The sequence below is a fragment of the Rattus rattus genome, chromosome 9 (genome assembly GCF_011064425.1).
Source record: "Rattus rattus isolate New Zealand chromosome 9, Rrattus_CSIRO_v1, whole genome shotgun sequence".
NCBI lineage: Eukaryota > Metazoa > Chordata > Mammalia > Rodentia > Muridae > Rattus > Rattus rattus.
The window spans coordinates 7,320,060-7,346,731 of record NC_046162.1 but is presented as its reverse complement, the minus strand read 5'-3'; the positions used below and the strand labels follow the sequence as shown (position 1 = coordinate 7,346,731).

The 26,672-nt window shown below is 44.6% G+C and overlaps 1 protein-coding gene across 1 annotated transcript in view; it reads left to right on the top strand.

Moving 5' to 3' along the window:
* Window positions 1-26,672, top strand: part of LOC116909251 (dedicator of cytokinesis protein 2) — a 148,809-nt gene that overhangs the window by 111,312 nt on the left and 10,825 nt on the right. Inside the window, exons 23-25 of the mRNA XM_032912772.1 lie at window positions 8,538-8,646; window positions 20,151-20,221; window positions 22,288-22,394. Of these exons, the coding sequence (XP_032768663.1) occupies window positions 8,538-8,646; window positions 20,151-20,221; window positions 22,288-22,394 (287 nt within the window). The remainder of the gene's footprint in view (window positions 1-8,537; window positions 8,647-20,150; window positions 20,222-22,287; window positions 22,395-26,672) is intronic.

Genomic DNA, 26,672 nt, shown 5'->3' with positions numbered 1-26,672 from the left:
AGGTGGTTTTTCTTCAGCGATTGCATTAATTTTTATGCTCGCAATTTAGACATCTCTCCAAAGCAGATTCCCCACATGTGGAGTCTGCCTTCTTTCCCCCCATCCACAAATCACTCTCCCCTGGGGTGATTTATAGAAGGGCTCTTTAGTGAGCTTCTTTGCAGTTTGCCCTAAGGGGCGATCCTTCTTTAACTGTCACCCTCTGGAGAAGCAAGGACTGAAGAACAAATAATTTTGTCTTTGACAAAAGAACTGGCACCAGGAGTCTGTCTGAGCCCTGCCTGTTGACTGCTGTCGGAGTTCCATGAAACAGTGTCTGCGTGGTGGTCTCTCTGGCCATGAGGGCTGGTGGAGGCGCATACTGTTATTGGCTGTAGCATATTCAGGCCCCATCCCCTGCCCCGAGTTCTCCTCTCTTACATTCAATCATGTCACTCCTCGTTTGAGATTTTCCCCTGGCTACCACTAAGCAAAGTATCAGACTTCCAGCTCATCGTGCCAAAAATCCCATGTCTCAACCATCAAGCTCTGACTCCAGGCCTATGCATCTTGGTGATTAGGAAAGGGTCGGGTGGTGACAGTGGCCTTCCCTGGAGGAGGCTGTTAAGGAACGGGACCGTCACTTTCACGAGGGTCCCGTTTCTTGCCCTGTTGTGCTGATGTTAAACAACCCTGCAGAGCGCATTGCGTTTTGTTCTGTTGGAAGAATTGATAAGGGCAAGGAAGGATAATTTCCAGATAGATGCAGACCGCTCGTTTGACTGTAATTATTCTTAACTCAGGTGGAGGGATACAGACAGATGGGGAAGTAGAGGGGTGGGAGGAGTAAGACAAAGTACACTCAAGCCCTTGGCTCTGGTCTCCTGGAGCCATCACTCTTTAGAGTTTAGGAGTTGCTCATTGGACTGTCCTGATAAAACAAGTGTTGGGTTCAGGTGTAGGAGCACAGCTAGCTTACCGTGAATATGGAGTTTCACTAGAAAAGGGCTAGAACCAGTTATCCAGCTGCCTCCCTCAGTCTTCCAAAGCCATTTCTGAGGCAAATGATGCTCCCCCATGTGCCCACCTGTTCCAGCTCCTATGATAGCCATTGCCGGGCTCTGTTTCTTCATGGCTACATTGTCTAGTGCATAAAGGGGCGAGATGTGGAGGCTGGGACACTCATAGTCATCATTGTTATTGAATGAAACCCAACTGAGGCTCTACATCAGTGGTTCTGAACCTTCCTAATGCTGCGACCCCTTAATACAGTTCATCATGAATTGTAATGTAAATATCTGATGTGCAAAATATCTGAGAAGATCATTTGACCTTCAAAGGGGTCGAGAGGCACAGGTAGAGAACCACTGCTCTGCATCCTTATTACTTAATAGTGAAAGCAACTGTATCACAGGGTTGCTGTGGTGATTGTCTCAGTCAGGGTTTCTATTCCTGCACAAACATCATGACCAAGAAGCAAGTTGGGGAGGCAAGGGTTTATTCAGCTTACTTCCACATTGCTGCTCATCACCAAAGGAAGTCAGGACTGGAACTCAAGCGGGTCAAGAAGCAGGAGCTGGTGCAGAGGCCATGGAGGGATGTTTCTTACTGGCTTGCTTCCCCTGGCTTGCTCAGCTTGCTCTCTTAGAGAACCCAAGACCACCAGCCCAGGGACGGCACCACCCACAATGGGCTGAGTCCTCCCACCTTGACCACTAGTTGAGAAAATGCCTTACAACAGCCTCATGAAGGCCTTTCCACAACTGAGGCTCCTTTTCTGTGATAACTCCAGCTTGTGTCAAGTTGACACACAAAACCAAGCGAGTACAGGGACCAACACAAAGCCCCTAAGAGACGCTTAATAAGGAGCGACTTCTAGTAGTTGTAGCTCTTTCGTAGTGAAGGAGATATGAATGCAGCCTGTGTAGCCAAAGAGAACTCCTCAGGCTTTGGTGGAGAGCACGCTGCTCTTGAAGTGAGAGGAACACAGCTCACTTCTGGCTTACCGGGACGTTATCTGCAGAGCCGAGATCAAGGGGCAGGATTTGTTTGCTCTGTGACCTATCCTTGGTTGACAACTTGCTCTCGATCTATTGCGGGTCTATTGCAGGAGATGAGAATCTTTTAATACAAAATGCTTTAGTGTCTGTCCTGGGGATTCTATAGTAATGGAGAAAGCAGGCACACAAGTAATCAGGAAAAACAAAGGTGTTGTGGTGCTGGGAATGCATGGTATGTTTAGTGTGTATCCGTCAATATGGGAAACTCACTAAGGAGGCAGCTCTCTTCAGTATTCACTCAGTGCCTGGTTTCCTATCACGGGGCACTAAAGTATCCTGACCTTGTCTGCAAGATAGCAAAACGGCAGAGTGATCTCACTGTTTGATTAACTTACCTGGCTCTATAAAAGATCATGAAATCATTTAAAATAGATTTTTTTCACTTAAAAAGCTTTCAATTAATTTAATCTCCATCTCCCCCACCCCTCAGGAAGATTTCTGTGAAATGTGAAATGTGTGTCTTGCCAAGAAAAACATTAAAGCAGGAATGTGACAGGGTGATTAATGGGAAGGGCGCTGGGCAGAGGGCTAAACTTGGGGTGCATTTCTGGTACTGCCAAGGAGAGGAGGTGAGACAGACAGGCAGTGGTGGGTGTGGACATGAAGGCAGAGAGAGGAGTTACCAGGGAAGCAACAGCATCATCCGGAGCTTGGGCTCCCGCAGTGCTTCGCAGCGTTCTTCTTCCCCATGCAAGATACAGATACTGAAAGGTCTTGTCAAGTGAGCCAGTCTGAATGAGAGACACAGCACAGTGCCTGATCAGACTTTCTTATCTGCTTTTGCTCAGTGTATGGTGGTCAGTAGTGGTCATGTGGGCTCTCCCTGTTAGTTTTTCCTTGTTAGTCTCCAGTGAAGTCCCTGGCGCGTGTTATGTGCTCAGCAAGGGGCGGGCTTTACGGAGACGCTGACCTCCTTCTCCGTAAGACTCAGGAAGCTGCAAAAGATGGACCTGGAAGAGAAACCGGAGTGTGTTGGAGATGATAACTGATATTTGCCAACTGTACGCTATGTCTAGGCTGCCGATGGTTTTATATGCATAGCATGGTGCCGAGAGTTCGTCCTCCTAACTTCTGAAATCTTAAATGCTCCAAAATCCACATTTTTCCTAGTCCTAACCTGGCTCTGCACATGGAAAATTCCATACCCAAACTTCGTTTTCTGTACAGAATTATTTGAAGTGGTATATAAAATTACCCTCACACTTTGTGTCTAAGGTTTAGATGGGTTGTACATGCCTTTCCTGTCTAGCCCAAGCTATCTCAGAAAGTATTCTACATCTGAAGCGCCTTATCCGTGTCCCACTTTGGGCCAGGGGTCATTCCATCTACATTTGATGTTGAGAAGAACATTAATGGAGCAGTGCTAGTTCTCTAGCTAAGAAAACAAATCCTGGGTCACCCCCTCATAAGTGGCAGACTGAGCAGAGCTTAGAACCTAGAAAATCTTATCTAAAAGATCTATATTCCCTCAGAGAGTCTGGAAGCTGTTGGGGGAATTGCTTGAGAGGAACGGTTTAGTCAGAGCACGTATAAATGTTGGAGATATGGAAAGGAACCGACCCTCTCCCTTTGTCTTTTCCCCGCTGAGGCTGCTTTGTGTAGGTCCCTTTCCCTGGGCTGACGTTCAGGACCGGAACGTTGAGTGTATGCTGAGATTTTTATGTCCTCGGGGAAGAGGTGCACAGGCACAGGCACAGGCACAGGCACAGGCACAGGCACAGGCACAGGCACAGGCACAGGCACAGGCACAGGCACAGTGCACAGGCACAGGCACAGGCACAGGCACAGGCACAGGCACAGGCACAGGCACAGGCACAGGCACAGGCACAGGCACAGGCACAGGCACAGTGCACACCCTATGGGGCCCTGTTGCATTTAATGAGTGCTCAGCTGTGCAGTGTCTCCCAGCATGCCGCACTGGTTACACGAGTCCCGGGAGCTGCAATGCTGGCTCTGGTTGAAGTGCACACCTGGCAGCCCAGCCTCCCAAGCTGTTCCAATTTTCCTTGTGGTCAGGGCCCCAGGGGCCCTTCAATAATTTGTTCCGTGGCAGAGTCAGCTAGTTCCAGATGCGTCTTTCTCAGTGTTCTAGGCCAGAAAAAGAAACATTTTCCTTCACGAAGTGATGGCTCAGAGCGAGGACCAGAAATGATGTCCAGTCCATCTGCCGTGCCCTTGGTGTGAAGGCCACGGTTAAAGCACCTCAGTTAGATGGGGCTTTTTAGTTTTCCCTTCAGGCTTCTCCGGGAACACACTGATGCCTAACTGCCTCGCTCTCGTCTGGCTGACACTTCCATCTAGTCTAAAACTCCTATGTCTCCGAATTAGTTCCGAATTACTTGAAGTATTCTATTTACTTATTTACGCTCAAATCAGAGAGCTCGCCAACAAGAGCACATCTGTTTAGCAACAATGATTGTTGGTGTTTAGTTAAGCACTTACTAAGTGCTAGCTAAAATATTAAGCAGCCCAAACCATCTATCTATCTATCTATCTATCTATCTATCTATCTATCTATCTATCTATCTATCTATCTATCTATCTATCCATCCATCCATCCATCCATCCATCCATCCATCCATCCATCCATCCATCCATCTATCTATCTATCTATCTATCTATCTATCTATCTATCTATCTATCTATCTATCTATCTATCTATCGTACATGAGTACACTGTAGCTGTCTTCAGACACACCAGAAGAGGGCATTGGATCAGATGGTCATGAGCCACCATGTGGTTGCTAGGATTTGAACTCAGGTCTGGAAGAGCATCTCTCCAGCCCCCCACTCATTTTTACAAAAACACTCGGTAGTTAAGAGCACCGGCTGCTTTTTCAGAGGACCCACATTCCCAGCACCCACCTGATGGCTCACAACAGTCTGTAACTCCAGTTCTAGGAGATCTGACGCCCTCTTTTGGCCTCCACCTACAACTGGCACACAAGAGGTACCTGCATACATGCAGGCAAAACACTCATGCACATTAAATATAAATAAATATATTTAAAAAAAAACCTTTGCATGAACATTATATCTTCCATCAACAAGGGGACTGAGTCCAGAAAAAACAGGTTTTGGTTTTTGCCAGTATATGGAAGAACATGACTCTACCACAAAACCATTTCCAGGAAGTAGATTCCTATTTCTTTCTTCTCATCTGTAGCAAGGTCATCCATCCATCCCAGCTGTTGCCTAAATTGATACCTATCACTGGACAGCCTTGGTGAAAGCCAGCCATCTACAGCACCTTTTCTCTCCCTGGCTTGACTGTAGTGCATAGATATATCCCTTGGATATATGTAAAAGGAGTGGATGAGATTCCATTGTGGCAAGGGCCCCAACTCTTTGCTTCATGGGATTAGTACCTTTTCCCTTCCCATTTAGATTCCCAGAGCATGGGAAGAGCTGAGCCCTAGTTCAAGCCATGAGTACATCCTGCAACCTGGAGTGAACCACACCTCTTGGTGTAGAAAACTAAAAGTAGTGTTCTGCAAAGGCAATGTTCAGGTGGAAGCCCTTGGATTGCACTGAAAGTCCCTCTTCCCACCTCAGTGAAGGTGACTCTGAGTCATTTCTCTACTGCTCTGGCCCTTGTCTCTTCATTTGTCCAGTTAAATCATGAACTAACAGCTTACTAGGTTTCTCAAGAGCTCTTGGCTTTGAACCCAATCCCAGAGACAGAAGCTGCACTCTGTGAAGTTCTGACGACAGAGAAGCTGACAAAAGCGACTCGGGCTTGCCTATGCAAAAGGGAAGTTTATCATAAGGGCAGTTGCACAACTCCTGAACCTCAAATAGACTTAATGAGCTGCAAGCAACTGGGAACACGGATGGTCGCCAGGATCTCTTCAGGGGAATTCATGAACATTTCCCCCAGAGCCCTGCTATTTAAGATGACTCAACAAAACCCATTTAAAATAGATTTATTTTTATTTTAAGTGTATGACTATTTTGCCTGTATGTATGTTAGTTTACCACATGTGTGCAGTGTCCCTAGGGATCAGAAGGCATTTGATCTCCTGGAACCGAAATTACAGATTTTTTCAACTGAGCATGCTGGGAACTGAACCCAGGATCTCTGCAAGAGCAGCAATTACTCATAACCACCGAGTCATCTCTCCAGCCCCAACAAAGCCCATTATAATTTTTCTCCTTAATAAAAATGCCAAATCCCACAGGCAGGGGAAGGGAATTCTTTGTGACCACTCAGTTATTGATGGTAGTGAGCAGGTCATTGAGCAGGAAAATGTGGCTAAAAACCATCTCTGTGAATGGAGCAGGCAGGTTCATGAAGATGACTTGCTCAAAACCATCACACATACAAATATACAGGGGAGGAGGCCTTGTAGAGAGAACACATCTGCAGATATCCCGGGCAGCCAAGACAGTGGGTTAAATGAGGGAGGGAGGGAGAGAGATAGAGATAGAGATACAGAGAGAGAGAGAGAGAGAGAGAGAGAGAGAGAGAGAGAGAGAGAGAGAGAGAGAGAGAGAACAAACTCAGTAGTACAGAACAGAAAGAACTAGGGTGATGTAGTTTATTGATGATGTCCAGGCAAGGAAGAGAGGGAGAGAGGCAGAGGGCCAAGGACACAAAGAGAGATATGGCCTGAGAGAAAGAGGGACACAGGGGGAGACAGGGGAGGAGGGGGAGAGAGAGAGGCGGAGATAGATAGAACACACACACACACACACACACACACACACACACACACACACACACACACACAGAGAGAGAGAGGGAGGGGGAGGGAGGGAGGGAGAGAGAGAGAGAGAGAGAGAGAGAGAGAGAGAGAGAGAGAACAAACTCAGTAGTACAGAACAGAAAGAACTAGGGTGATGTAGTTTATTGATGATGTCCAGGCAAGGAAGTGAGGAAGAGAGGCAGAGGGCCAAGGACACAAAGAGAGCTATGGCCTTAGAGAAAGAGGGTCACAGGGGAAGACAGGGGATGAGGGGTAGAGACAGAGGCGGTGATAGATAGAACACACACACACACACACACACACACATTCACACACACACATACACAGAGAGAGAGGGAGGAGGGAGGGAGAGGGGAGAGAGAGAGAGAGAGAGAGAGAGAGAGAGAGAGAGAGAGAGAGAGAGAGAGAGAGAAACAAACAGTAGTACAGAACAGAAAGAACTAGGGTGATGTAGTTTATTGATGATGTCCAGGCAAGGAAGTGAGGAAGAGAGGCAGAGGGCCAAGGACACAAAGAGAGCTATGGCCTTAGAGAAAGAGGGTCACAGGGAAGACAGGGGATGAGGGTAGAGACAGAGGCGGTGATAGATGAACATACACACACACACACACACACACACACACACACACATTCACACACACACATACACAGAGAGAGAGGGAGGGAGGGAATGAGGGAGGGAGGGAGAGAGAGAGAGAGAGAGAGAGAGAGAGAGAGAGAGAGAGAGAGAGAGAGAGAGGGCTTGCTGAAGGATGCAAGCTGATACACAGAAAGGTAGGAAGAAGCCAGTGAGGGACAGGTGGAGATTTCACAGAGACAGTAGCGAAGTGGCTCTGATTGGTTGGCCTGTTAGGGAAGGAGAGCAAACAAACCCTTTAAGTGTGTCAGAGCTTTATCTCAGGAAAGCACCTTTAGCAGAACAGGCTCAGGCTGGTTCCTGACATGTGGGCTGTGACAGGAGAGGTGCTCTGTATCCGAGCTGAGGACAAGAGTGTTCTTGTGTGCGCGTCACACTGGATGCCACAGATTAGGCTGTGGATATTTCATGCTTGCTGATAAAAGCTTATTTGGAGAAGTCATGGGCTGAGCGAGGCTCCTAGGCCGGGGGAAGGGGCTCAGATTCGGTGAGGGAGTAGCTTCCAGGCAGCAGCCCGTGTCTATATTAAGAGAACACCTGAGTCTTTGAAAGGACAAACACCACCACCATGTTCACAGTAGCCGATCTCCTTGGTCAGATGGATGCGGGTCTGTTTTGTAAATTACACATTTCCGTTATGTTAACACTAGTTTTTACATTGATAACATGAAGGCTTTATATTCAAAGGAAGACAATTTTGAAGTACATAATAAGGGGGCAGAATTGAAGGGATAGGTAAGCATTTAGCCCTGACCCTAGGACTGGCTGTGGGAATTCAAGTGACCAGCAGGTGGTGGCTAAGTGGAAGGAAAGATGCACTTGAAAATATTTCTTCTTGGGGTTTCCAGGAGACTTAGAAAATCCAAGGTCCACAGCTCAGATAACATTCCTTTCTTTGTGGTTCTTCAAGGTAAAAGAAGGAAGGTGGAAGCGGGGCAGGTTTCTAATGCTCTGTGAATCCGAAGGTGTCTGTTGAGTGCACAGTACCAAGGTTCCTCTCAGAAGGATAAATATTGGTTCCTTCCTCTCCCCAGCAAGCCTTTATGTCCTACCCATTTTCATTTCCATTGGAAAGGGAGGTGGTGGCTACAGTGCCCACTTTCAGATGTCTTGCCACCTGGCTTGAGAAATGACCCAAATGTCTTCTCACAGGCTTTACGAAGGCAAAGAGCAGATGGAGTTTGAAGAATCCATGAGACGGCTCTTCGAATCTATCAACAACCTGATGAAAAGTCAGCACAAGACCACCATTCTTTTGCAGGTTGGTTCACGCTGCAAGATTCCTCTGTGCCACTCAACACTGACAGTGTTCTCTGCGCTCTGAACTGTTTGCTTTTGTCTGATGCCATCTAGAAGCCTGGACTGGGAACCTGTTTTTAGGACTATGAGGATCAAGGGTTCCATTGGTGGGAGGGAACTTATCACCTGTGGCACTTGGATGTCCCAGCAGCTCCCTTTGGAATCTAGATAGAAAGGCGCTAAACATGGCCACTTCTAGTGCTGAGACAGGAAGGTGATGGTCTTCCCAACCAAGGTTCTGATATTCTGCTTTTAATTCTCAATGCTATCAATTCAGGTATCACTTGGGGATTAAAGAGTCCCCTCAGTGGATAAAACAGAGGATGTGTCATCTAACCACGGTCTCAAGCCTGTAGAAATCTTAAAGACTATCCCTGTTTTTCGTGTGTGTGTGTGTGTGTGTGTGTGCACGTGCGCTCGTGTGCTTGAGAGAGTGTGTGTGCATGTGGGAGACGGCAGCTGTGCGTGAGGAAGCGTTTCATAGCACTAACTCCCAAGTACTGGCTAGAGTGGAGGTCATCTTGAGGTTTTCTCAATAGAGAAAACCCAAATCCGTTTATCTGGGTCAATGACTTTTTTTTTTCAATAATTTATTTTTTTATTCACTTTTGGATCAATGATTTAATGCAGATTGCTTCTTTAAAAGAAAAAACACACACAGTATAGTTTTAGTTGCTAATTTCAATAGCCACACCACCTGCCCTTACACACCCAGGATTGCCTGGCCTCTGGTTAGAATTACTGGGAAAGAGGCATTCAGGGAGAAAGGAGGTGGAGAGGCAGAGGGAGTAGCATCTGCCCAGGGAGGGTTTGCTGTTGATGCCTTGAGTAACACGAGGATGCACATTAGATCTTTAGTAAATTCGGATGCCTAGTTACCACCAGTGGGTTTTAGTTACCTACAGAGCGGGGCTAGGATGACATGGGTGGGGTGGGATGGAGGTAGAAAGTTCCCCAAAAGATTTTAGCACAAAGCAGAGTTTGGGAATCACTGCATTGGTTTCATTTGGCTTAATGGATATTGAGAACCTGTGGGTATGAGAGAGGTTGCTGAGTTTTGTATCCTTATGGCCGTAGCACTTAGGGGAGCCCTGGTATTAGCACCTTGGAATGAACGAGTGCACACCATTGACGTAGAAGCTGAAGTGAAGCAGCTGACGTGCCTTCTCCTCGAGTCTTCATTGCTGGAAGTCACGTGGGTTTCAAGTGGGAAAGCCAGGATTCAGATTCTCCTGTCCAGCTCTGGAAACAAGGCTCCAACAATTGCAGTCGACAGTGTGTGACACCATCCATTCATCCATGGATGTGGAAGTCCTTGGGATTCGTTAGGACCACTGACTTCACAGTTTTAAAATTCCTTTCCATGTGCAGTTTTTTTTTTTTTTAAAAAAAAGCCTTTCCAATATTCCCTTTGCTGCTTAAAAGAAAAGAATAGTTCCTATATCCCCAGAAACCTCACTCTAATGAAATGGGTAACTGGAGCAGAGGTAACCTGAAATGTGGCAGGGTTCGATCTCATATCTCACCCCAGCCTGTATCACTTAGAAGCTACACAGCAGTAGGAGCAAACAGAGGGGCAGGATACCCAGTGAGGGCTAAGGGTAACTAACCAGTTACCACGGGAGTCTCCAGGGAAGATGCTGGGGGATAAAATAGATGATGAGCAAACAGAAAATGCCATTTGGAGAATGGTGGAATGGAACAGAAGTAGCCCAAAGATGTAAAGGAGCCATGGAGAGGTGGGGGGGGGGGGAGGGGGGGAGATAATCTTGGAGCTATTTTGTCCAGTTTTTACACCTGATTCCTTGTGATGAACAGATCTTGTGAGAGAAGAAAAAGAAAAGGGGAGAGGAGTAGGAAAGGAGGGAGAGAAGGAAGAATAAAGAAATGATACATGTAGTCAGGGGGCAGAGAGGGCTGAGTGAGCACCTCCCTGACAGGAGCCTGGGTTCAGGAAGATGTTCTTCATGAGCAGTACGACCTTATTATGTCGAACATGCAATATCTCAGCCTCTCTTTTTCTTCATATATAAAACTTTACTGTTTGATGAAGTTGCAAGAAACGCTGTCTACAAAAGGACAGATTATAAAATGCTACACAGCTGCGTAGCGCTAATGCGATTGTTACGGTTTGTGCATAAGTCATTTTAGTCCGGTTCTTATGTCTGGGTAGACTTAGAAAAGCTCTGCTTTCCCAGATCACACCGTGTCTTCTCAAGGCTTCCACCCCTGAGCCCTGCAAAAGGGCTTTACCTCACTTTAGGATTTGCTCCAAGGGCCAAATTTAGCTTTGTGGATTTGCATAAAGTCAAAGGTACTTCCCGCCTATTTCTATGGCTTCTGAACAGTGATCGGGAGGGATTTAGAGTCCTCTCCAATTTTAAGAGCGGTACCTTGGAAGAGAATGTAAGCCCGTTTTACTGTGAGGAATGGGTTAAACACAGGAGGGAGGTCAAGTTCATGCTGGCAAACCCTGCACAAGGAATCTTCTATAGTCTATGACCTTCACAATGGGAGGGAGAGCTGTGACTTTGACTCTAAGAAGTCAGAGTGGAACAGAGAAGCTTCAGTCCACGCTATACACGACCTTGTAACCCTCAGCACTAAGCACGTCACTTCATTTTCTAGGCCTTGGTTTTTTTTCTTCTTTTGTAGAATTAAAAAAATGTCAAGTTGTACAGATACTTTGTAGGGTTAAAAGTAGTGTGTGGAAAATGGGAAACGTGGGCCAGTCATTTAGCCTAAATACTCGTTAGTCGTTGTGTTGGCTAGTTTTGGTCAACTTGACATAAATTAGCGTTATCTAGAGAGAGGGAATCTCATTTGAGAAATGGCTTCTAGCCTGTTGGCCCATAGGGATGTCTGGGTCATGGTGGGAGAATACTCACAGTTGACATTCCTGGTTCAAAATGAGCACTCCCAGCTGGGCAGACACTTACAGCAGGAGCCCTCAGGCGTGATTGCTTAAGTTATCAGTGACACGGGTTTGGTTCAAATCTTGGCTTTGTCCGTTTTGAGTTCCGGGACCTAAGCAAGTTCTTTTCTGTTCCTAGGGCTCATCTGGCTCTGTGAGGTATTTGTATTTTCAGTGCTTTTCTTTATCCGTTGTTGACATGGCAACAACTCACTCAAAACCATGAAGTTAATTTAAGGCCAGTTGTTTAGAGTAGAAAAAAAACCAATGCAAATGCCTACCATGTATTGAGTGCCTAATCTATATGCCAGGCATAGAGCTGGGCTCTTCACCTACAGTGTTCTTAACCTAACCAGAAATCTGCAGGGATCCACAGTTCCCAGTGTTCATAGAAGATGATAAATTAATAATCTCATTCCGAATTAGACTTGTCCAAAGAGGAAGAGCTAGAATTGGAAGCCATAAAGGCTCCTGAGTTCAAAGTCAATTTTTTTTTTTCTATACCACAGGAATGATTTGGGCCAAAGGCTTCTGAGAATTTTCAGTAATGGGCCACACATTCAGAAGTGTCTGTGTGTACAAGCTGTGTCTTGAGGGCTGATGAAAGTGAGGGGAGTTGACAGGCTCAGCAGTGCACACTCATGACACTCACGATCTACATGTAGCTGCACTGTGAGTGAAGGGACTATGCTGACAGATTGCCACCTTTTCAAAATTCATGGTATTGCAAAATGCCCATTTTGATAGTCTCAGTGGAATTAAATGAATAGATGCATTAAATGCCTTGCTGTCTTGCATGCCCCCTGACACTCATACTGAGAGCTCTTGGAGTGCCCAGGAGGGCGGGGACATTCTGGCAACATTAAATGTTCAAACACCTTTTGGTGGAACGAATGAAAGCGTTTGGCTTCTATCTTGTTCCCATTGTGTGTGGTTGTTTCTCTTGTGTTTTATCATTTATTACATGTCACGCTGTTGAGTAAGAACCTTACAGATATTGTTAGCTCCTTTGATCTGTGTAGCAACACCTTGTAGTGCAAATACTCTACCTCTGCTTCTTAAGATGAGCAAAAGAAGACTCAGAGGGGTGGAGTAACTTAACCACAGCTATGAACCACAGCTCTTGGATTTGGATGAACGCTGCAGAAGAGTTGAGTGCCATCAATGTCACTACCACCGACAGTAGTGTAGAATAGCCCCACTGAAGATCCAAATCTTTATGGCAAAAGGCAAAGGAAAGCTACACGAGAGAAAGATGAGCAGATGTCCACACTCGTGAGGGCCAGAGGCTTAAAACTGCTTTCCCTTTCAAACTGGTGTAAATGTCCTAACCAACAGGAGAAAAAAAAAATAGCTCATTCCTGAGAAGTGTCTCACAGATTACAACCTGAATTCAGGGCAGGGAAATGATATTCTGTACTAACAGCAAAAAGGGATCGGGGATTTTGGGATGGATCGGAGCACTTGCTGGTCTTCCAGAGGATCCAGGTTCAATTCCCAGCACCCGCATGGCAGCTCACAACTGTCTACAACTCTAGTTCCAGGAGATTAGAGACCTCAGACAGACAGACAGACAGACAAACAGACATGACAGACAGACATGCAGGTGGAACACCAATGCACACAAAGTAAGAATAAATACATTTTTTAAAAAATGGGAATTCTCCTCCAGATCTTCAAGTGATTATCGATTGTTTAATCTTGTCCTATTTTTCAACCGAGTATATTCCATACTCGGGCAAACGTTTGGGAATGATAGATTCCATAGCAAGGAGTTAAGAAAATTTGTCCCAACAAAAAAGCTATAGAAATACTAATAACTCAGGTTTTTGTTTTTTAATGCAGTCTTCAACACCAAATAGGCAACTGTATTCTCTTCAGTTTGCTGGTTAGAAAAGAGGAGTCTAGAAATAAGACTCCAGACTTTCTTTGAACTTGAGGGCAGATGGCTTGCCTTCTCATGCTGCTACCATGGGTTGCTTCTACCGCCCAAGCTAAGGATCCAATCCTTGGCCGTGACCCTGTTAGGCAAGGGTTCTACTGCTGAACTACATCACTGGCCTGTACTCTGCTACTCTAAACATCAAGTCCTACTGCTTCCTGCCAACCTTGGGGGCCAACAGGATGTTGAGTTGCAGAAAAACGGAAAGAACATGTTCAAGAGTGCTCAGTGCCTAAACCAGGATGTAACATACTGTTTAACGAAAGGACACCATTGTTTGGCGATGATTCAGGGGTGGCCAGGAGCTTCAGATCTAATCGTATGCAGCCTGGATTCACACCCATGGACTGAATCAGTGAGCAAACCTGGAGACAGCAGCACATCTTCTCTTTTCCAGGACAGTTCGCTATCTCTAAGGGAAGAGTCTTCATGCGCCAGTGCTGTAGTGTTTCCTATTTCCATGGGCCTCGACCATCTGTCCTCTGGCTAAACTAAATGGTTTGAAACTTGGCAGGGAGTGACTAGTGTTTAGCTCTGGGACCAGAAAGATGTCAGGCTTTGTTTTGTAATTGTGTATTCCTCCTACACACGTCCTGTTTGGAAGTAAGTCTGTGTCTGTTGGTAGCAATGCCGGCCACTGGTGGGGGTAGGATTAATGTATACCTGGAAACACTCAGCACACAAGTATCTGAGAATTTGGAGATCAATTGTTTGGTATTGTTTCCACTGTTTGCTCCCAGGCCAAAGTGGTCAGCTCTAGGTCATGTCTATTTAGACCAATGGTTCTCAACTGTCCTGATGCCTTTAACACAGTTCCTCATGGTGTAGTGACCCCCAACCATAAAATTATTTTGTTGCTACTATATTACTGTAATTTTGCTATTATTATGAATCTTAATGTAAATATCCATGTTTTCTGATAGTCTAGACAATTCCTGTGACAGGGTGGTTTGACCTCCAAAGGGGATGTGACCCATGGATTGAGGACCACTAATCTAGACAGCTGATTTCTAGTGTCCTTCTATGCTTTCTGCCTGGGCCAGTCAGACATTGAGTGAGGTGGGGTCTCTTCTCAAGGGTTGTACCTGGCTTTTTGACAGAGGAAGAAAGGAAATTCAGTTGATGTTGTGAGATGGCTTATTAATCTGGTAAGTGTTCCTGATGGCCAATCTTTTAACTATGTACACGGGTGCTGAGGGAGGTCCTTCACCTTAGGAAGGTCAGTAAAACCAGACTTCTGTTTCAAAATTGAAAAGAAAAAAAAAACAGAGGGATGATTTTAATCCAATTTCTTCCCCGAATCAGCCTTCTGGCCCTTACAGAAACACCCTACTTGCCAAGACAGCATGTCTTTCCTTCAGCATGAAGGGCAGTAGGAAAGCATGCTGGGTAAGAGTCAGCTGAGCCATCTGGGACACATCCTGGCTTGTTACTGTACGGCTTCTGGCAAATTATTTAGCATCTACGTACTACAGTTTCCTCACTTGAAATCAGATGACAGTATCTACTCAGAATAGTTGTAAAAATTAAACAAGCTATTGCACGTTAGGTATTTGGTACAGAGGAACTTTCCAGTAATGGTTCCTACTTGGAAACCTTATGAGTAATAATCCTATTACAGAAGTATATAGGTACTGTATCTATGTGCGCATACCTATGCATGTGTATTTAAAATAATGCTACAAAATAGGAACATAATATGGGGCGAAAGTAAAAAGTCCACAGTATCATCTGATGTGTAATGGTAGGAATAAGGGAAGCAGCAATAAGAGTTAAAGTTGACCTTTACTGTTCCTAGATGTCTTACAGATCTACAAGCCTACCTATTTCCAGTTTACAAGCCTTAGACAAGCAACAAGTAGAGGTCTCCAATAACTTAGGTGACTGACCTCTTTCTTCCTAGGAGTAACACCTGCTATCAGTTCAGAAATTCCAAGGAAAGGCCATAAACAATCTTCTGATCAGTGCTAGGTTGGACAGTAGTCATGGCCAGTTTTTTGTTGAGTAGGCTTTTCCCACTCAACAAAAGAACTACAGGCCTGCCATTACTTGGCAGGGATGACCAGACCAGATGAACTTACCCACCTTCCTGTGGGTCAGAGGTAGCAGCTACAGAACCTGTTTGAATTATTACCAGCCTAGAGCGGGAATTCAGAAGGTGCAGTCTTTCAGGTAAGCTTTTCTAGCTCCTTAGAGAGCTTCTGTGTATAGATGTTTGGGTCTGTGTCAGCTCCTGGAGATGCGGACACTGTTGAATGACTTTACATCTCCAAAGTGAGGCTCAGCTCTCAAAAGCCCTTTGGTGGTAGACACATTCTGTCTTTCCTCAACTTGCTGAGAGCACCTTATCTTATCTTAATTATGCTAAGTCATGATGTACTGCATCTAGGCACTGAAGAATGAGGGCAGTATATGGGAGAGGTGATGTGGGGAGATCTGGTCTACCTTAGCGGGGCTGATGTGCTGAACATCATAATGTTGTACTTTATATGACTTCATTCTCCTTTATCCAACCTAATGAGGCTTGGGCATGTGAAGTGGACCCAGTCTTATGCAGGGGCCATTTAGAGAGTTATGATTCACAGCCAGGTCTGTGTGACATCTATGTTCTTTGGCCTAATAGAGAACAAAGAACTTACTTCCTATGAGTGCTTAGACAAGTATTTCTTGGGTTATACCCACAGTTTGAGGGCCTTTTTGGACTTTGAGAGGGTGTGACCTATAGATGTGGTTCCTTTTGCTGACACAGTGTCATAAAAACTGACTAAAAATGATTCATCACTTCCAACCCACTTATCCCTACCACCCCTTCCTCTTATATGCTGGGTCCTGAAGACAGCCAATTTTCTTACATCCGATTGGTGCATCCTGATCAAGATGGTCCTTGCCTGATGACGTTGTGATGTCCTGTGTCCTTATAACTGCCTGGAGGGATGTCATGATGACTCACAGCCTTAAAACCCTAGACTTCTCTGCAGTAGAAAAAATATCCATGGTTCATATTTGTTGTAACCACTATTTATTGAAATTGTTTGATCACAAACCTCCCTTTTATCTATAGAAAACCTTACACCATCCTGCGGGGCATGAATGCCCCTTAAGGCCTTGTTTAAAGCATTGGTTGTTTCCTCTTATGATCTACAGTTGAAAAAAAAAAGAGAATGAACTCTAGACCCCAGTTCCAATAAATATAAAGAAAAGGGTCTGACACATTTGACAACATACAAATTTAGAATATCTCTGTGCAATAAAAGATATGATAAACAAAGCTGAAATATAATCTCAGACAACAGGGAAAGCAACAGGAAACTCCTGCAAAATGTGTTACCGGGAAAAGACTGATGTTGATGTGTAGAGAATTCTGCAGTTGAGCAAGGAAAAGAATCACCCAAAAGGATGGGAGAAAAGATATGAACGAGCAAGTTAGTAAGTATGGATATTTATTAAGTGTAGAAAAGACGGCTGACAGAGCTAGCAACCAAAGACTTTCAGAATTATAGTAGCAAGTTGTTCATCAAATTGACAAAAATTAAAAAGATTGCATATTCGCTCTGAACAAGGACTTGGAGAAGTGGAGATGCAATAGAGAGGGATTGCTTACTGCCTCTTTCAAGATCATTCAGTGAGATCTAAAAGGTATATGTATGTGTATATGTATGTGTATGTGTTTGTGTATGTGTATATGTATATGTATATGTATCTTGAAGCAATAATTTGTCCAAGCAAAATGTTCTATAGGGATCTTTACAGAATTATATATGTATTTTCAAATATGAGCTGTCTCCTGAAGGTGTTTTTTATAATTAGGAAAATAAAAATAGCCTAGGTCCCATGATCAGGGTGAGGTGAAGGAGGTATAGTGTACCCATTGGGCATTGCTGAGTGGGGGTCAGAAATTAAGAGAGTGTGCTCCAGGGGACAGCATGTTAAGGATCTAGTGGGTAATACTTAACCACAAAACCAAGTTGAATTGAGTGTGTGTGTGTGTGTGTGTGTGTGTGTGTGTGTGTGTGTACACAAAGATTAACACATGTCCCGGCACATGTCTAAGTAGTGCAGAAGAAAACTCACGTGACTTTAACAATGTTTCTCGGACTTGGGGGACAGTTTTCATCCTTCCTTTGTGTGATTTTCTTTTGCCGTAAATATGAAGTATGACATCTAGAAATCATAACCAGGGAGAAAGAATGAAAGGCTGAAGAAGGGCTGTTGTGTGAGTAAGGTGGCTGTTCAGGGGGTCACGGGAGTAGATCTGAGAGCAACTCCCTCAGTCTATGCTCCAACTCCACAGCTACAGACTCTGCAGCATGCAGTGGGTTACTGAATCCTGATACAACTGGGCATCCTTGTCTTCGAAAACCCCATAACCTCCACAGGGCCCTGATGAGGAAGATAATATATTTATAGTGTTTGGCAGAGTATCTACCCCATTATAAATTCTCAGAGAAAAGCCAGTCACTATTTAAGAAGCTCATTTATATATAACTAAAGATAAGATATTTTTAAATCATATTTTCATTTATTTGTGTGTATGCATGTATATAGGTATGTGAGTATGTATGTATGTATCTACGTATACATGTATATATGTATGTATGTACAGTGGCAGAAGCATCAGATATCAGAGGGCAACTTGTGAGAATGAGCTCTCTCCTTCCACTATGTAGATCTGGGGGATGGAACTCAGTCAACAGGCATGGTGGTATATCTGCCCAACCATTCCTCCCCCTCGCAAGATATTCTCAGAGAAAGTAATCTTCACTGTGTTTATTCTAGACTGATTGCTCAAGGATGATACATATTACTATCACGACGAGCATAGAGAAAATAAGATAAAACCACACACTTTCATTAGACCTTCAGTCATTATAGTCCCTCCATGTGACTTACGGCTCCTGCTGAAATTAGAGTTTGCCTGCTGCTAAGCAAACTGTATTCCTTCTGGGGGCGCGGGGAGTAGTTCATACCTGTGGATAAAGAGAGGAAAGAGACGATCCATCTTCCTGTTCAGTTTTCTTAGCCCAGCCATTGGGACCAAACATGCTGTTTTTGACATGAGCACTGTTTTCTGTCCACTACAGTGGCCATAGAGAGAAAATATGAATAACTCATTTGAAATCACCCTAGTCACCAGCAAATTGATTCAAGCACAGCACCTAGTAGTAATAAAAGTGTCTGTTACTGAATACTCCAAATATGCTTTATGTCCTGCCTTGATGCTGTGTGTATGTGTGTGTGTGTGTATCTCTCTGTGTGTCTGTTTGTATATATATTTATGTGTGTGAGTGTGTATGTGTGTGTGTATGTATCTGTGTGTATGAGTGTGTATATATCTGTGTGTGTGTGAGTGTGTATATATCTGTGTGAGTGAGTGTGTGTATGTGTGTGTGAGTGTGTGTATGTGTGTGTGTATCTCTCTGTGTGTCTGTTTGTATATATATTTATGTGTGTGTGTGTGTGTGTGTGTGTGTGTGTGTGTGTGTGTGTGTGTGTGTGTGTGTGTGAGTGTGTGTGTGTGTGTGTGTGTGTGTGTGTGTGTATGTGTGTGTATGTGTGTGTGAGTGTGTGTATATGTGTGTGTATGTGTGTGTGTATGTGTATCTCTGTGTGTATCTGTGTGTATGTGTATCTGTGTGTGTGTGAGTGTGTGTGTATGTGAGAGTGTGTGTGTGTGTGTGTGAGTGTGTGTGTGTGTGTGTGTGTGTGTGAGTGTGTGAGTGTATGATGATGTTTTTGTCCAAACACAGAGCCAAGGTGCTTTCAACATTTTACCTTTCTGAAAGTAAGAGTTGTGATTTGCCTCTGTATGTGTGTGTGTGTGTGTGTGTGTGTGTGTGTGCATGCGTGCGTGTGTGTACATATTCCCAAGAGCATTTGTGAAGTCCAGATATTGACATCAGTGGCTTCCTCTTTGATTCTTCACCTTGTTTTTGACACCTGGTTTATTCCAGTTAGCTTCAACCATGGACTTGAAAAGCAGAGTTATCTGAGAAGGAAAGTCTTAACTAAGGGACTTCCCAGATCACCTTGGCCCATAGGCATGTCTGGGGGTGGGGGTTGTCTTGATTGTTAACTGACATAGGAGGGCCTGGCCTGCTGTAGGCAGTACCGGTCTGTGGGCAGGTGGTCCTGGACTATGTAAGACAGAAGCTAATCGTGAGTCTGGGTGAGCCAAGTATCACTTATCTGACGCTTCTGTTTCAAGTTCCTGCTTGAGTCCCTACCTTGACCTTCAATGCTACACTGCAACGTGTAAGGTGAAATAAACCCGTTAAGCCACTTGTGGATGGCGTTTAATCACTAGGACAGAGTGTCCCAGTGCTCACTGCTTGGCTAGACGGTGAGAATCTGGAATCTCTTTATTTCCATATTCTCAGAGCTAGGCGTGTGCTGTCTTGCTTGCCTTTCACAGGGGTGTTGGGGACCTGAACTCAGGTCCTTGGATTTGTGCAGCAAGCTGTTTACCGGCTGAGCCAAGCCTTGACTGACTAGGCAGTGTCTGAGATGCAGGGCCATTCTCTGATCTGCATCCTCATGTCCCAGGGTGTCTACCTCACCACCAGCACAGAGGACGTGGTCACCACTCATGTTTATTTCATGTTCCCCACAGGTGGCAGCTTTGAAATACATCCCGTCAGTCCTTCACGATGTGGAAACAGTCTTTGATGCCAAGTTGCTCAGGTGAGAGCTTGTGATGTTCTCTCTGGAGCTCCCCTGTCACAACAGGGGTTGGAAAGAAAAGCAGGGGCCTCCTGGGGGGTTCCATACAAACTCTCAGCTTCAGGTCAGGGAGGAACAGTAGGAACCATGCTCCGGGGCTTTAGGATGACAGCTTTTGGTTTCGTCGTGCCAGGCTTCAATGATAACCCACTCGTAATGAAAGCATCGGCGTCCTTCTCTGAAGAGTGTGAGTTGCTCGTGTGGGTTCGTCTGAGGCAGAGCACACCACAGTAACGGCGTCTGTGCACTGTTTGGTTTAGGTGCCAGCATTTGCCTGGTAAATCCCATGGCTGCAAATTGGAAAGACATCACTGAGACCGGCTTCGTTTTGGTCTCTCCTTTTTGTAGCTCCAGTCATGTCATGGATGAACAAATGGTTTTAATGAGATCATGCTGTGGGAATGGGCGTCTGAGTCTGAGCCCATACCTGCCACTTTTCCTTAAATCCACTAAAGTTCTCAGAGAGCATAAAACGTGATTTTTTTTATAAAAGCTTTTTCATGGAAACACACTCAGATTTAGAAGCGTTCCTGCATGTCCTTCCTGCATTTTCAACCATTGCTGTAACAAATGTTTGAAATTGAGGCATTACCATAGGTGCTATTATTCTTTGAACTGTGTTCAGGCCCTGGCTGGACAGTATAAGTAGGTTTTTGTTTACTTTGTTTTGCTTATTTTTTGTTTGTTTGTTGGAATTTTTGTTTTTGTTTTTAAATTACCTTTTCCTTCTCCCTTTCTATGCAATGTAGTTGCTCCTCGTTCATTAGACTTCTAGGGTTACCCATTCAGGAAAACTACCTCTGTCTATTGGAAATCCATTCCTCCCACCCTCCTCACTCTTCTTGTACCCATAGCCATTATTGTTTCAAACTCTTATTCCCATTTCATCTGTTGCATTTGTGTTGACTTCTTGGTGTTATTTTTTGACCTTCCTTAGAGTGTGTCGTGCCAACACTCAACGAGTCTGGCTCCTTATGTTTCCATTTCCCTCCATATTGCCCAGTGCACACCATGTAAATGTTTACTTAGTATGGTCAGATCACTAGGACGAGCTGGTAGAAGCTAGAACAGGAGGTTGTGTGCTAAATCTTTACTCGAGTGAGGAATACTCTCTCCTTCCTGACATCCTGCACTGATTCCAGGCACACAACTTTTCTGTCGCCTTCTGAAAATTCTAAGGACTCCCTTTTGATCGCAAGACTTACTATAAAGGGTTAACAGATACAAGACGTTTTAAGATTTATTTATTTATTTTATGTATATGGGTACACTGTCACTGTCTTCAGACACACCAACAAAATCTATGGGATCTCATTACAGATGGTTGCGAGCCACCTTGGGGTTGCTGGGAATTGAACTCAGGACCTCTGGAAGAGCAGTCAGTGCTCTTAACCGCTGAGCCACCTCTCTGGCCACAAGACATTTTAAAATGAAACGATTTAGTAATGTACCTTAGTAGCTAGTTGGCTAAAGTGCCTTTCATAAAACGATACTGTAGCAGAATCAAAACCTGTATTTGCAATGCTCGTATCTTTGCTGTTTTACCTGCATGACCTTGAGAAAGTTAACCTTTCTAACATTAGTTTTCCCACACTTGTCAGACTGATATAGTGCCCTCACCAGTAATCTTAGCACTCAGACCAAAAGAGAAGGATCATGGGTTCAAAGCTAGCCTATACTGCATGAAGAGAGCCTCAACACCCCCAAGTTATGAGGAGGTAAAATATAAAAATTAGGGTACTGGTTTTTGAACATCACAGTGTTAGGCTTATGGTACAGGGTATGAGTAAAGCACACGTCTACTACATAGCGTGTGCTTGGGGTTATTGGCATTATTTTCACATTTGAATGCTACCACTACTCAACGCTCACACCAGCATGCTCCCCGAAGGTTCTCTGTCCACCTGCTGCTCTGCAAGGAAGACACGGTGGTGCTAATGCTGTCCCTAGTGCCCTAACAGTCCAGGTTGGATCCTCAGGGCCTTGGGGGTCTAACCTCGGCCAACTCCTATTTTTCTTGTCTTCAGCCAGCTCCTGTATGAGTTCTACACTTGCATCCCTCCCGTGAAGCTGCAGAAGCAGAAGGTTCAGTCCATGAACGAGATCGTGCAGAGCAACCTCTTCAAAAAGCAAGGTGAGCATGGGGGTCTCCTGAGAAGCTAGAGCCAGAGGGCAAACCTGTCAAGCGTAATGGTGCCTCTTTGTTGGCAGTGTTCTCCCTCCACAGGTATCAAAAGCCGTGAACAATGTAGGTATTAGAATCTGCATTGATTTTTAAGGCAGCTTAAGCTGCGTTGTTCAGTTTTCCTGAGACAGTTTAATGAGTGGAGACATTGGGCGTCGTCGGCTGGGTGCCAGTTTTCCCTGTATCATCTGTTACTTCTGTCTTTTACTTGGAGGGAGGTGGGCAAACTTTCTTTAAATAGAAAGAACCTTTAGCTGAGCAGTTCTTGAGTGTGTCAGAATAAACTGGAGAGCTTGTTGAAATGCAAATTTCTGGGCCCATCTCAGCGAAGCTGATTAAGTAGGAATTAGCAGCATTTTTTGAGCTCTTAGAGGAAGTGCACATTATTCTTGAATAGGTAATAAATACATCCACACAACCAAATGCAAAGCATGGAAGGTGCCACATGAAAGGTCCTTCAGACCCTGGACAGTTCCTTCTCCGAGGAGGTGCTTCAGCCTCCAGCTTCTTGCCTTTGCTCCTTGGATGTAGAATAGAATCCATCTGCATGCATTCTCTCTCTCTCTCTCTCTCTCTCCCCTTTACTACATCCCTTAAATGACCGAGCCTTCACATAACTACCTTTTGCCTCTTTTGTTTAATGATAATTTGGGGAGATCGAGTAAGGAGAGAAGATTTGGGCAAGCTTGTGGTCCGAGATCCTGTTCCACCATATTCTCTAGCAGTTCACTTGAAGAGACAGGGACTTCCTCTTTGCAGTCAGTGAACCAGGTGGTCCAAAGCTCTTTCCAGAGAAGACAGCGTGAGGCTTCGATGTTCACATTTGACCTTCACATAGTTCCTGGAAGCTTTGCATTTCTGTATCACACCAAACCAACCATGCATTTTCTCTATATAAATTCTCTATCTATCTAGAAACTCCACGTTTCTTTACTCTTTCCATGAGAAAACAAAAAACAAAATGAAACAAACAAACCCAAAAACAAAACAAAACAAAAAAAATCCAAAATATTTCAGAGGTCGGAGGCCAGCATTGTTTGCTTTTAAATCCCTCTGTTTGCACTGTCAATTCTAAAACCAGAAGCAAACTGTGAAAGAGACAAGAGGCCTTCGAATACAGGGAATCAGCTGTTCTGTTACCCAACCGGAATTTATTCAAAGAGCAAAGCTTGAATATTTATGCAAATTACCTCATAATCACAGAAATATTCAGGACCCACTTCACTGTAAAGACGATTTTCCCCCCCAATGCCTGGTTAACGTGGTGTGTGTACAACTGCTATCGGAATCACCTGCTTAGAGTTAGGGAAAGATTAGGAGGAAGCATGCTCACACTGCCTCCTGACATTTAGACAGATGTGTGGCCACCGGAGTAGACCAAGACATATATAGCTTATGCAGTGAAGGGAGGTGAATGCTCCTGGTTGTGTTATTAAATGTCATTGGCTTTTCAAAGGGATATGCCTGTGTTTTTTTTTACATCTCCAAATGTATCGGTTGTCCTCTGTCTGGACGTTTTGAGATATGTCTAACCCTTTCTGTCATGGGAACCCCGAGCAGAACTTTGGAGGGTGTCATGGTGGAGAGAACTTGAATCCAGGTTGAGAAACACGGTGAGGATGGTGATAGCTGCATTTAGCTGGCTCTGCAAGGCAGTAGAGAGTGGGCTACTTGGCTCCTCTGTACTGCTCAGAGCCCTAAGAGGGAGCCAAGAGGGGCTCTAAGAGTTCACGGACTCACAAGGCAGCCTGCTACCTATCCTGCTGTATGTCTCAGGTTTAGATTCAGTAAAAGAGCCAGATTAATGACACTGACAGAAGGCCAACCCTCGCTTGGTACACAGCTACAAAAGAGATACAAGTCTTACCTTGGAAAACAAAGTGTCCTTTGGTACACAGCTACAGAAGAGATACAAGTCTTACCTTCAAAAATAAAGTGTTCTTTGCTGGATCCCTTTTCCAGTCTGCAAAGGATGGCTTAGTCCTTCCACCCTTGGCTAACAAATGAAGACAATGAGCTTTAGGTAAAGCATCTCCCGGGATGCATTGGCTGAGTCCTCTTAACAAAAGAAGCTAGGGAGGGAAGCTTCCCTTCCGAAGCTTCTCATGTCCTCAAGTTCAAAGGGAATCAAGTCTGAATTCACGGGGACACCCTGGGGTCCATTGCTCTTGGGTGAGCATCTCTTTCAGCCCCTATGTCAGATGAGTTTGCTTTTCTGCCTTTTGAGCTGTAATGAAACCCCCGTTAGTCACCCCGTGGAGTGTCCTACGCCTCCGGGACAAGATTTGCTTTGAGCTTCGCTCATTTAACTGCCAGATGTGTGAAATTGCCTGGAGTATTGTCAGTGGCATCAGCTTGGACCTGTAGTCCGGAACATGTATCACCAGCTGCAGAGGAGCGGGAAGATTTGTAAGCCCTTTGCTGAGCCTTTTGACTTATTACTTTACTGGATCCTGTGGAGAGGTGTTAAGAATGTTGGATGGACAGTGCTGGTCCGTGGTTCATAGTAGACCATAGCTTTTATACCTGGCTCAGTTTCTTGTCAGCTGTGTGACTAGGGGTGATTTTCTTAAACCTCCCTGGTCCTCAGTGAGTTTATCTGTGAATTGGGAATAATAAAAATAGTGCCTATCTCAAAATCTTGTAAGGTACTGACTGACATGGGCAAGCCATTTAAAGGACTCAGTGTAGGGTCAGCTGAACAGGGGTGGATTTGTGGGTAATTTCCTTTCTTAGGCATTATCCCAACTTCTGCCCAGACTTTCAGATTTCTTGCAGTAAGGGTATCATTTTGTGTTTGATATTTGCCAAGACTCCTGGTTTCCCCCAAAGCTCCCTCTTTCTAAGAAACACAGGGCTTAGTGAATATAACCCCCAGATCTGTATGGTCTCCCATTTTGGGTTTGCATGTCTTTTTTTCAATTTTTAAATTGTTTTTCTGAGTATTTTTTGCAAAAGGCTTGCACGTAAGAGGCCAGGTCTGGTTTGGACATGGTGACTGAGGCTTTCTTTCTCTCCTTTTCTTTTTTCTTTCTTTTCTTTTCTTTTTTCTTTTCCTTCCTTCCTTCCTTCCTTTCTGCCTCACATCATGTAGTCACAAAGTTTTGAAGAGGTGGCAGCTGTCCTCTCTTGTTTATCACATACTTTGCCCGTTTAAAGCATACATCAATTGTACAAAGTAATATGCCTCATAGTGCCAGTTTTCATGCCTGAATATAAGATACTTGGATCATATTCAGATCCCCCACTGCCCTCTCTTGTCCCTCAAGCTTCCTTTAAAATACACACATAAGACCCCTCCACTTTTTCCCTATGGAGATCTTTAATCTCCATTAACCTCAACTTACTTAACCTATGTGATTGAGCAACTCAATTCTAGTGGACGTCATCTTCTCAGCTATTGTCTTAGGGTTTTACTGCTGTGAACAGACATGATAACCAAGCCACTCTTATAAGGACAACATTTAATTGGGGCCAACTTATAAGTTTAGAGGTTCAGTCCATTATCATTAAGGCAGGAACATGGCAGCATCCAGGTAGGCATGGTGCAGGAGGAGCTGAGAGTTCTACATCTTCATTTGAAGGCTGTTAGCAGAATACTGGCTTCCAGGCAGCTAGGACTAGTGTATCAAAGTCCACACCCACAGTGACACACCTATTCCAATAAAGCTATACCTCCTAATAGTGCCACTCTCTGGGCTAAACATATACAAACCATCACAAATTAGGACTGCTCTCGCAGATCCTACCAAGCTGTCATACAGCCTAGGGAGCATCATGAGACAGAAAGCCTAAGATAGGCTAGATAGGTATGCAAAAAGTATCTGCTGGAGAGTCAGATTAGTTAAATGCCAGCCATGGAGGTTGGAGAGATGCCTCACCAGCCAAGAGTGCCTCCTGCTTTTCCAGAGGAAGCCAGATTTGTTTCTCATCACCCATATCATATGATTCACCCCACCTCTGACCCCAGCTTTTGGGAGTGCAATGGTCTCTGGCCTTCAAATATTATGCACATAAATCCATATCCACATACACATTAAGTCAGCCATCCATTAGGTATTGTTGAGAACAGGGATGGCTATTGTATTCTTACAATGTGTTATTATCCTTCTCTTACATTTGGAATAACTGAAGCCTAGAAAGTCAGGACATTTTTATGACAATGAGACCAAAGGATACACAATCTACTGGACAATATATTGGTGTTTTAGGGTATCATGCTCTGTG